This window comes from Pholcus phalangioides, unplaced genomic scaffold (assembly GCF_987345545.1).
Source record: "Pholcus phalangioides strain wild (caught in Gottingen) unplaced genomic scaffold, Ppha-v1.0 ptg000019l_1, whole genome shotgun sequence".
Lineage (NCBI taxonomy): Eukaryota > Metazoa > Arthropoda > Arachnida > Araneae > Pholcidae > Pholcus > Pholcus phalangioides.
Genome location: NW_028301612.1, coordinates 1968465 through 1979497, shown reverse-complemented (window position 1 = coordinate 1979497; position 11033 = coordinate 1968465). Strand labels below are relative to the sequence as shown.

The 11033-nt window shown below is 38.7% G+C and overlaps 1 protein-coding gene across 1 annotated transcript; it reads left to right on the top strand.

Moving 5' to 3' along the window:
• The first annotated feature begins 2802 nt into the window (after window positions 1–2802).
• On the top strand, window positions 2803–10552 carry LOC149071108 (bursicon-like). Its single transcript, XM_089248183.1, has 3 exons — window positions 2803–2995; window positions 8295–8545; window positions 10109–10552. The coding sequence occupies exons 2-3, from the start codon at window positions 8339–8341 to the stop codon at window positions 10472–10474; spliced, it is 573 nt and encodes a 190-aa protein (XP_089104309.1). The 5' UTR covers window positions 2803–2995; window positions 8295–8338; the 3' UTR covers window positions 10475–10552.
• The last annotated feature ends 481 nt before the right edge of the window (window positions 10553–11033 follow it).

The window sequence follows — 11033 nt, the reverse complement described above, 5'->3', positions numbered from 1 at the left end:
GTTGATAGATAAAAATTGAAAAGAGAATGTGACCAAGAACACTTCCTTGAGGGACTACACTTGTGACAACTGTCTGATCAAAAATATTTCCACCACTATTCCGTTTCATCATAACCCGATGTGATCTATCACACAACCACGATTATATCCAATTCAAATAAGTTGCCCCCAATACTAATCTCATATAAACGCTTCTAGACTTTATCACGTTGAACCCGATCAAATGCCTTTTGGACATCAAGATAGGCTTTGGGCAAGGAGAAAACGTCGACGTTGTGCTCTAGTCATATGATCATAAAAGGAAAGAAGATTGATTACACACGACTTTCCCCTTCCTGAACTTATGCTGATTTTCCGCCAATACATGATCCGTCTACTTCACCAGTTGCCTTCTGGTGGGAATTTCTAAACTCTTCGAGAGAAAGTTCGTCAAAACTCACTTGGATGATAATTGGACCCGGTTTCTTTACTACCCTTTTCGAATGTCGGAAACACATTAATAAGCTTTCAATCCCCTGGGACGATACCCTCAGCTACACTATTCCTGTAAACCTATGCAATTGGCCCCCACAGTTCATTAGCACATTCCCCAAGGCACCCTACGATAGATATCATCTGGTCCTAGTGCTTTGTGAGAACATTTTTTACCCTTTAAGCAGGGCCGCCTTAAAGAGCTTCATGGGTCCCCGGGCTAAGCGGTCCAAATGGCCCTACCTTGTAAATTCAAGAAAATTTCAGCCAGATCTCCTTTTTGTGAGGCTCCTCTCTTCCTGAGGCCCCCGAGCCGTGCCCGAGTGGGCCCATGCGTTAAGACGGCACTGCCTTTAAACGTCAATTAGAAATCACTAACCCCCCCACCCTTCAACACGCTAATTTTTTCTTACAATGAATAGGCTTTTTCCTGATTTTTAGCTGGCGTAAACTAAGGAATGTAGGGAAAGGTTTCCCGTTGAGAAATAACTTAAAAAAAATATTTGAGTTTGTCAATGCTAAAATAAGGGGATTTTATGGAGGTGAGATATCTCGCTATAGCCGCTTAGTGTGTTAAGAAGTTTTAGGGGACGTCCACATCTTCCACTAAAACACCGTTAAGGACTTTACCACCCCATGATACACCCGTGCTTTGGATATCGCCCTCTTTATCAAACACTGGCTTCATTTTTATGGACATATTTTTTCAGTCACTTGGTTGGGCATTTGTCTGCTGTGGCCTTTGTGTTTATATTTATTAAAAGCGGAAAGCTCAATGAATACCCTACATATTCTTTTATAACTCTCTACATTAGACCTTGCAATGGAGGAGACGTCAATTGCACCCCACACACACACATTCATCCATTATTGAAGTTCGTAAAAAATGATTATAGCTGTGTCAATGTTTTTTACGCAAACGTGGAATTAATTTCCTTTTTTTACTATCCTTATTACTTTTTTTAACGTCCTTTTTTTCATTAAAGGTTGACAGGTAACCTCTTCCACTTTTGAAGGTCCTGTTCTTATCAAGTTAATGGATCCTCATGTTGTCTGGGAATTAGAGTAACATCAGTTCATAAATTTTCAGTTAGCATAAGCAGAAGACCATGTTTCTAAAAAACGGGCAACATAAAATATTATGTATACTACCGTAATTTGAGCTATAACCAATTTTATGTAAAATCCCGAGTGCCGAGTGGCGTGGTGGTGAGATGCTCGTCTACCACCGTGAAGATTGCTGTCACGGACCCAGGTTCAAACCCGAGGGAGGATGTAGACGAGATATTTTCTTTAACGACTTGAGGCGACCATCAATAGACAGCACCTTCATTTCCAACCCATCTCATTAATGACAGTAAATTTCAATATGGCCCGGTTTGGTGAAGCAGTTTTATGTGTATAAAAAATCAAATTAATTTGCAAACGTTTAATGGAAAATTTTATTGATCGAATCAGCTCGAGAATATTTTTTTAATTTCTATTAACAACTGACCGAGACCAGCCTTAAATACTGCATACATGCATTTTGGGAATTTATATCTGACATGAACGTCGCTCTCCACTTGTTAATACAAGATATATGGAAGACTGGATGTTGTGAAGATATTTATTATTTGAGATGTTAATTTTTTTAAGGAAGGAAAAACTCATCTCTGCCTCTATCTTGAATTTATATCTGTCATCGATATAGAGCAGTGGTTCTCGAAGTGGGCGTCGCGGCTGTTTAGGGCGTCTGTCAGTAGCGTCGTTGTAAGCTGGTGATATTAATGTGTACCTTTTTTGTGCTTCAAGGTAGTTCTTTGTTAGACTATTCTGGGGAGCTGTGGATACACGTTAAGTGGGGCAAGAGAGGCGTGGATGGCAAAAGATTAAGAATCACTAATATGAAGGAAAGGCAGTGATTTACATACGGAACGTTCAAATGATTGCTGACAGCGCAAGTGCTGAAAGTTCTACCGCGATAGGATATCAAGATAACTTTCTTCAAGAGTCCCCTGTTCAGTATTATATAATGTAGACCGTATAACAATTCCTAACATTAAAATAAATATCCACCCCCGACACCTCTACGTCAGAGACCACTATTACAGCGCCTGTTACAACCACCGTTTCTAATCAATTCTTTTTTTGCAGCGGAGAAACACAGAAAACCAATAGCACCCTGCTGAGCAATGATGGATAGAAAAAAAATCTTACATGTGCAATACCAAGACTGAATGTGTAACACGGCGTTCTCAGCTCCACCTAGTGGGTGGTTCATCATGTAAACGTTAGAGCGATAGCCGACTCTAAACATGGGCGTTGAATATTTCCTATTGGGCATTTCCTGATGGAATGAAACAATAAAGAAGTAAAGAGAGAAAAAACAATATTCCGAGATTGTTTTTTGGTTTTTGTTTGTTTTCCCGGAGTAAGTCCAGGATCGTCAGTCGATTTGTTGATTAGCCTCGGTCCGGGCTACCGTTAGGCAGAGCTTTCCTGTACGTCACATCCGTACGGACAAACGAACTTTCACTTTAGGGTAAGTTATGCATTCGTATGGTCAAACTAACAGTAAAAATCTAAATAATATGTTCCTATTGTTATTCGTATTCTGCATCGGGAATGTAAGGGAAAGTGGGAGCAAATGAGAAAATTTCAGTTTGATTTTTGTCAAAGTGAAATAAGAAAATTTGATTTTTTTTTCATAAACATACACTAGTGATGATGAATTTTAAATATCACCTCTTTTGTCCCATCAGATCCAAGCGGTCTAGTAGGAAAAGCAAAATAAACCCATAAAATACTGGATACGCACTATGATATATTATTGTCTTTGGTCACACAAGCACATATTGGAACATAATGAATGTAACTTTTCCAACTGGTTTACAATTAATGCTTATTTGGGCGGTATTTCAAATTTTGATTTTCTTTTAGTTTGATATTACACTGGCAAAACTATTTTGTGCTTCATCTGCATTATTTTCTATGTAACCGTTATTTCAGTACAGCATACAATTAAACATATCCATTAATTGATGATTAAACGCATCAATTCAATAAGTATACAATTAACAATATCCGAGTTGTGGGGGCAGGCATATCACACATCCATTATAAAAACTTTTTGGAAAGCTAAAAATTTTGAAACACCTTCGCAAAATTACTACTACATCATCGGACCGCACTTTGCTTGTCCCATTGATCCCCACAGGATGAAAGTTTATACAGTATTTTTGAAAACCTTAACATCACATATTTGTCGCAAGAAAATATAACTAGCAATTATGAAAAGTTTAAAGTACACGGGGGTGATTCCGTAATTGCTCTTGCCGCATTTTACAGGTGAACCATTGATACTAGAGGCATATTTCCAATTAGAAAAATTATCTAAATAACGTGTAAAACTCAGATACGTCATTTATGTTGTAAGGGGTTGTGTAGTTGTTAAAATATAAAAATAAACTTGTTATTCCGTCTCCGTGTGCTCAAAAACCCAATTAGAAAATTGCTGCTCTGTCCTCCCGTGACAAGAAAAAAGAAGAGAAAAATATCCCGTTTTTAAATGCTGAGATATTTTAATTATATAACGAGATAGTAATATTATATTATTAATAATCGCTGAGATATTTAAATTCCAAAAGCGGAGAAAAATTGGGAAAAACGGGGGAAGAAGCATTGTACGTTAGTTTATGAAAGTGGTTATGGAACTTTTTTCCCCCCCGCGGCTCCCCAAAATAGTTTAGTAGATATATTTTCTACGATGTTAGATATATAGATATTTTTTTCTTTAAAAGAACTACTTCGAAGCAACAACAGGCACACAAATCAGTAGCTCCAGCTCGCAGCGACGCCACCAACAAAGTTTGGCGATGGCTCTAGGAGACACGACGCACACTTTGAGAAACACTGGTCTATGCTGTTCTTTCCTAAATTTTCTTCGATTTTTTTAAAAATTCAAATATCTCGGCGAATATTGCACTTGGAAATGTGGAATTTTCTTTGTTGGCCTCAGGCGAGACAGGGCAACATCTTTCTAACTGGTTTTTTGGGCACATGGTATCCGTATATGAAAATTTTTTTTATTATAATTAATTTTAATTAATTAATTTTATTTTTTTATTTTAATAACTACACAAACCCTTACAACATAAATAACGTATCTCCGCTCTACACGCAATTCGAATACTTTTTCTAATTGGAAATATGCCTCTAGAAACGACGGTCCGTCAGTAAAATGTAGTAAATTATGGCAGGGAAATTTTCTAAAATAACCCTGTGTAAATCAGCAATATCTTCACTAATGCAGAGAAATTTAATAACTGAAAATTATTCAAACAAAAATAACAAAAAACTTACTTTTTGGGAAGGAAAACTTATTTTAGTCTTTATTTTTCTCTAATATATCAGGGATTTTTCCCCTTCTTGTGGTTAATGACAGCAGCTGGATTGTTGCCATTCAGTTGTGAAAGAAATATTTAAATAAAAAAAAGCAACAACCACACACACACTGGACTCCTCCCATTATCCCTACATTATTAAACTTTTACTCCCAATGTAGTCCTCCCAAAGCACGTTGCATCCTTTTCGTTTTAAATAACTCTTTGCACCATTATTAACCCCTAAAGCTGCGGGAATAGACGGAGAAAAGATGCTCTCAACACCGGCGGCGCAAATTTTTTTCCCCTTTCTTTCAGTTCTCTTTTGTGAAAGATAGATGACACTCACACGTTGGAAATGCAGTGAGACTTCGGTTAAAGATAATTCGTTCTTGAATCACGTTCGTTATTCGAGGTGTTCGTTAGCCGAAGTACCATATTCAAGACCGACACTGTCTCCGACGGAATAAAAAAAATAGTCCCTTCATTGTGATTAATGCTTTTATGTATGCGTGCAGTTTTATAAAATGGAAACTTGTCTAAATTGGAATATTATCTCTTGAGAGACGTTCCGTTTCGCACAGGTTTCATTATATAATACTATCAAAAAAGAGATACAAACAGAGTACCTGGGTCGAACCTACAATCACCAACAAAACAATGATTGGGGGCAGGCACACATTCCGGCATGTTAGAGCAGATTCGTTAGAAATTCCACAGGGAGGGGGGGGGGTTTGTCCACGGGGTGCATGTACTGTTGAGTAAGTAGTAGTTGTATTAGTCGTGGAATTGAGTAAGTAAGTAAGTATATTTGTCACGGGCCACATCAGATGACGCCGAGGGTCACATTTGGCTCACGGGCCATGGGTTGAGCGTGAACGTAACAAGGGTTCCCCCTTCTCCAAGTCACGCCAATGTTTTAAGATGATTCTATCGCCGGACGGATGTTATTTGCACACAGATTTGCCGTTCACTTTATAACGTACGCTGAAGCTGTTGGATATACCCTTAAAGCACAATTTAACTTCTCTTTTAAAAATTCATAAAAATCAATTTTAATCCGTATTTTCAATAGAAGAATATTGACCACGTGATGTGGACAAATACCAATTTACAAAACACCGACATGTTTCGGTGCTCTCGGGTACTGTTATCAAGGTGGAAAAACAAATAGCGTTCTGTGTAAAACGTGGTTAGAATGAGAGAGCGTTTGTGGTGGGTCAGAGTTGTTTCCTTCACTTCAGTAGTTTTCACGTCATAGTTGTTGCTCTAGCTTGGCCCCTTCGAGTATTATTCAAATGTCCTCTCCCCTTGTTAATACAAGATTCATCGAAAGACTGGTTATTTACTGATGATTACAAGGAAGAGAATTCATCTGGAACCCCGGTTTCTCGTTTGCCGGACGAAGATAGAATATTTAACCTTGGAGCGTATATCATTTGATCATTTTTGTCGCACCATGGTCATTTTCTGGTCACGAGGGCTAATTTGATCGGGACCTACAATTTATTGCCGATTCCGAACGGCAGGCTTGTTTTTTATACTCGTCGAGAGGTTGGTGCGCTAACCCCTCGATGGGGGACTCCCTGCGGTAGCAATTTTTTCTGCGGTCACGTCGCCGTTTCTGTTGTACCCCTGTGTCAGGAAAGTTTTCTGACAAGGACGAACCGGGTATCGAACTCGCGACATCTCTAAACATCCTTTGGTACTTTAGGCGAGTTTCCTATCGACCTGGGCTACCGCGCCCCTTGGAGCGTATATATAAGTTGAAAGGTAACATATTGTTGATAGGTACTTCCTTGTGATCATCATCTCCACAAATAACCAGTCTTTCGATGAATCTTGTATTATTCAAATGCTTTGAAATAATAAAAAATTTGAATAATATTCGAATTTACTATTGTAATTGACAGTCAAAAATGCACATATGCATTTGCATATAATACGAGCTCCAGTCGTAAGGAACCACTGGAGATTTTTGACTGTCAATTTCAATAGTTAATTCAAATATTTTTCAATTTTTTTATTACTTTAAAACATTTGAATAATATTCAAAGTGGGGCCAAGCTGGACATATGACGTCACTAACAACAGAGGGCAACAACCATGATGTCAAAACTGAATAAAAATACTGAAGTCAAAGAAACAATTCTGCCCACCACATACGTTTTCTCTCATTCTGACCACTTTTTTCACAGAACGCTGTTAAATGCACATAAGCAATTGCAATTTTTGTCCTTTTTTTAGCATTAATGCACATAAATGCATAAAATCAAAGAATTTTCAGAATAAGTGCATATTTTTTAAGGTTTATTTAAGCTCAATTACCTTTTTTTACATATATATTTATATACTTTACCAAATGAATATTGCTCATAATATTTGCATAACATCGGTTTTTTTCCCCCGCAGGTGGGATTTAGCGAATTAATAGAGATGTTTGTAATACTATATTTTCCAAATATCGACCATTTTATTGTAAGGCTATTTCTAGAGATATGTCGAAAGGGTTCATTTTTATTTTTTAGAAACGGTATCGAAAGTTTTTCGTTATTGGTGTTTCGTTGCTAATCAGCTACAACAAAGTAGAAATTAAAAATACCTAAATAAAAAATACTGGGAAATTATTTGCATATGCAATTTGTTCATAGGTAGGGATATTTTTTTGTAAATCAATATGCACTAAGAAATATAAAATGTGCATTTTACAAACATATTCTACTTCTTTTTATTGCGATGGTGATTTTTTGAATCATATTTTCACATATTTTCACGTATTGCGGAATTTTTATAAAACATAATGCGAAAACCTTGTTATAGAGAAGCGGTTCTCAACCTTTTTTGGCTCGCGAAGCCCTATCTAGTACATAATGTCTATGGTGGAGCCATATTTTTTATTTCTCCATCAAAGTTACTAATTTACTTTTATTATTCAAAAACATTTATAATTTTTTTTTTCAAATTTAGTTTTCTAATATTTTCCTCGAGCGGCAGCGGAGCACCGGTTGGGAACCGCTGTTATAGAGCTTCGGAATTTTTCAGTGACAGGGAGCGGTGGCAAAACCAAGTGTACCCCTACTGACGAAAAGCCCCGTGTTTAGGCGTAATAAAAATGCATAAAAACGTGAAGTTTAAAGTGTTCGAATGAATAACATCTTTCGCAAGTGTTTGGCATGCCATCCATTGAAACATAGCAAAATGATCCTCCAAGAACAAAAAAGTGACCACTGGCACGTAAACGTTCTTTTCCGAAAAAAAAAGACAAGAATTTATTGCAAGTGCATAACTACATGTTTGAAGAAAATGCCTACCGATTGAAATTTTCGGTGAAAAATGGCCACAATGTGATTTCATAAGTATGACGTCATAAAAATTGAAAGCCCTAAGCATTATGTACCGACTTTTTTTAAGGTACGGAACACTGATGCATTTATTTATTTAGCCTTGTCTTTCTATCAGAGTTTCCATCGGGGAAAAGACAGAGAACAAAGAACAGAGGAACCATGGGATCTAGATGTTATTTCAGTGACGTAAAGACCGTTCCATTATACGTTAGTGCCTTCGTCCTGATCATATCGTTAGCGCAAGCTGTTGCCCGAGTCGAAGAGTGTCACTTGCGACCCGTCATACACGTGCTACAACAACCTGGTTGCATACCGAAACCCATACCGTCATTCGCTTGTCAAGGAAGCTGCTCGTCGTACGTTCAGGTGAGGTGTTTATTATTATTTCACAGAGATGTATGTTAAAGTAATTAGAATATGACGTTACAGTCAGAGAGAGAGAGAGAGATTATCTTCCCCTCCCCCCACATTATATATTATAATGCTTGTCTCGGTGATTCGGAATCCGTAGAAATCTGACGCTGCCTATCCATCGAAAACTGATATACGTAATATACATGGTAGACGAGAAGTTCTGGACGCATTTTCAAAATTAATAACAAATCAACAAATCTACGTATAATATCGTCAGAGAGAGAGAGAGCGCGCGCGCGAGAGAGAGAGAGAGAGAGAGAGAGAGAAAGGGACGATATATGTTTCTTTTTTTCGTAATTGGAAGGGAGTTTGTAATGTTTTAAATATTTCTGAAACCCCTTATTTTGACGGGCAATGCATGTATTCAAGAGCGGGGGATCCCCGATCCCAAGAGCCAAATAACTGGTGGTAAATTTGTTTTGTCTCGTAAAATATAGGATGATCTAATGCTCCTGCACAATAGGTTGCTTCTCTGACACATCGCTCTGGATCCGCCTGCCTCGTCTTCTTCCGCAGCTGAAGATACATGCCTTGGCTTCATTTGCAGCTGAAGATAGCTGCTTTGGCTTTATTTGCAGCTTAAAATGCCTGCCTCCGCTCCGTTCACAGATGAAGATATTTATCACGGCTTCGTTCACAGCTGAAGATGCCTGCCTTCGTTTAGGCACAGATCCAGGGAGCGGCGATGGGGACGATCGACCCACCCAAGAACCGAATAATATGGGACAGCTTATCTGTCCCTCAAAATACGGGATGATTGAACGAACGTACACGATTCGCCCCTCCCGACACATCACCCTGGATCCACACCTGCATGTATTTCCGAAATTATTCGGTTGTGACCCCGGGCTCCATTGGGAAAATTGTTTGCCTTGGCGTGCACTATCATTTTGGCGGTAGAGTTTTGGGACACAACATTTATTCCAAAACGCATGGTACCCTCCTCCTCATTTCTGTAGGAGACACTAGACAGCGCTTTAAAAAAATTCCACCTTTCTGAATGAAATGCTCATAGAGACCTCATTATATTAGTTCTAGATGTTGGTAGTAACTTAGTCATACTACTTTCTCAGCAGAAACAGTTTTAGGCACAGTTTCACAGTTGAAAATAAAGGTAAAAACATAAAAATCAGAGAGACCCTGAGTACTGAGGTGGTACAAGCTTCTATACCAAGGGGTTTCAAATTGTTTCTATTTCACTTTAGCGGCTTCTCTAAGCTTCCCGAACACGTGCTCTTCATACCCTTCATTTCTATCCAGGGTAATGCATATTTAATAGAAGGCTCATCCCTGGGTAGCTCTAAGAATTTAGACATTCTCGAGCCTCCCTTCAAGAAACTTTGGTGATTCTCCAGAGAGGCTCGTATCACAGATTGAAAGCCCCCTGCTATAGACAATATAGTAGTTATCGTGAGATATATCTTGCCATATGTTTCCCAACAGAAAATTTTCCATCCAATTATTAGTTTAACCGGTATTATATAAAGATGTCTATTTTTTCATCATTTTTGACAGGTTTCGGGTTCGAAGTTTTGGCAAGTGGAGAGGTCCTGCATGTGCTGCCAAGAAATGGGTGAACGCGAGGCAAGTATCGGAATATTCTGCCCAAAAGCGACACCTAGATTCCGCAAAATAGTGACGAGGGCCCCGGTCGAATGCATGTGCAGACCTTGTACAGCAGTGGACGAATCCGCCATCAAGCCGCAAGAGATCGCTCTCATCCTTCAAGCAGCAAACGGACAACAACAGCAGCAACAACAACAGCAGCAACAACAACAACAGTCACTGGTGGTCCACGACTTCGAGAAAATGCCCCAACATCTCGAAGATTATCACATGTTCAAGGAGCTACCAGTCGGAAAAGAAATACCTATAGTGTAGTAAACAGATTGCTATTTGCTTTCTATTTTTTTTTCTGATATACGTATAGCCTAGTAAAGAGTAATGTTTGCTATTAAATTTTGCATTCAGTGGCATTTATTTCCTCACCCCCCCCCGAATTGTTGAATATTAGTGTGTGCAACTACAGAAGTCTCGATAATTCAAGGAGAACGGGACCGAGATCACCTCAGATTACTGAAACTAAGATTTTGCCTCTCTCTCCGATTAATTCCGGCCCTGGGTAGCCTTGCGATCATAGAATGCACACAGCTTGCATACAGTTTTGTAAGTCTTGCATTTTTATCATTCGGAAATTCAACCCTTACACTGATGTCTTCCGTGGAAAAGTCTGCTTTTCCAAAAACATTTTGTCACATTTTCAGAAAGCAACTGCTTTACAGAGCTAAACTTAACTTGTGGCGGAGTTCCAGGTTACTAGAGACTTGCGATACAGTTGCACATCACTTAAGTGGTCCGCCACACAGTCCCAGATCCAAACCCCCTTCCCCACTAGTCCTGCACATTGGAGAGTGTGCGGCTTGCAAGAAAATTCCTGCCC

Excerpts from the sequence above, each read along its gene's own strand:
- LOC149071108 (XM_089248183.1), top strand. The coding sequence starts at position 8,339 with ATGGGATCTAGATGTTATTTCAGTGACGTAAAGACCGTTCCATTATAC. Across the intron at positions 8,546-10,108 it reads GCTGCTCGTCGTACGTTCAG|GTTTCGGGTTCGAAGTTTTG; the intron begins GTGAGGTGTTTA and ends CATTTTTGACAG.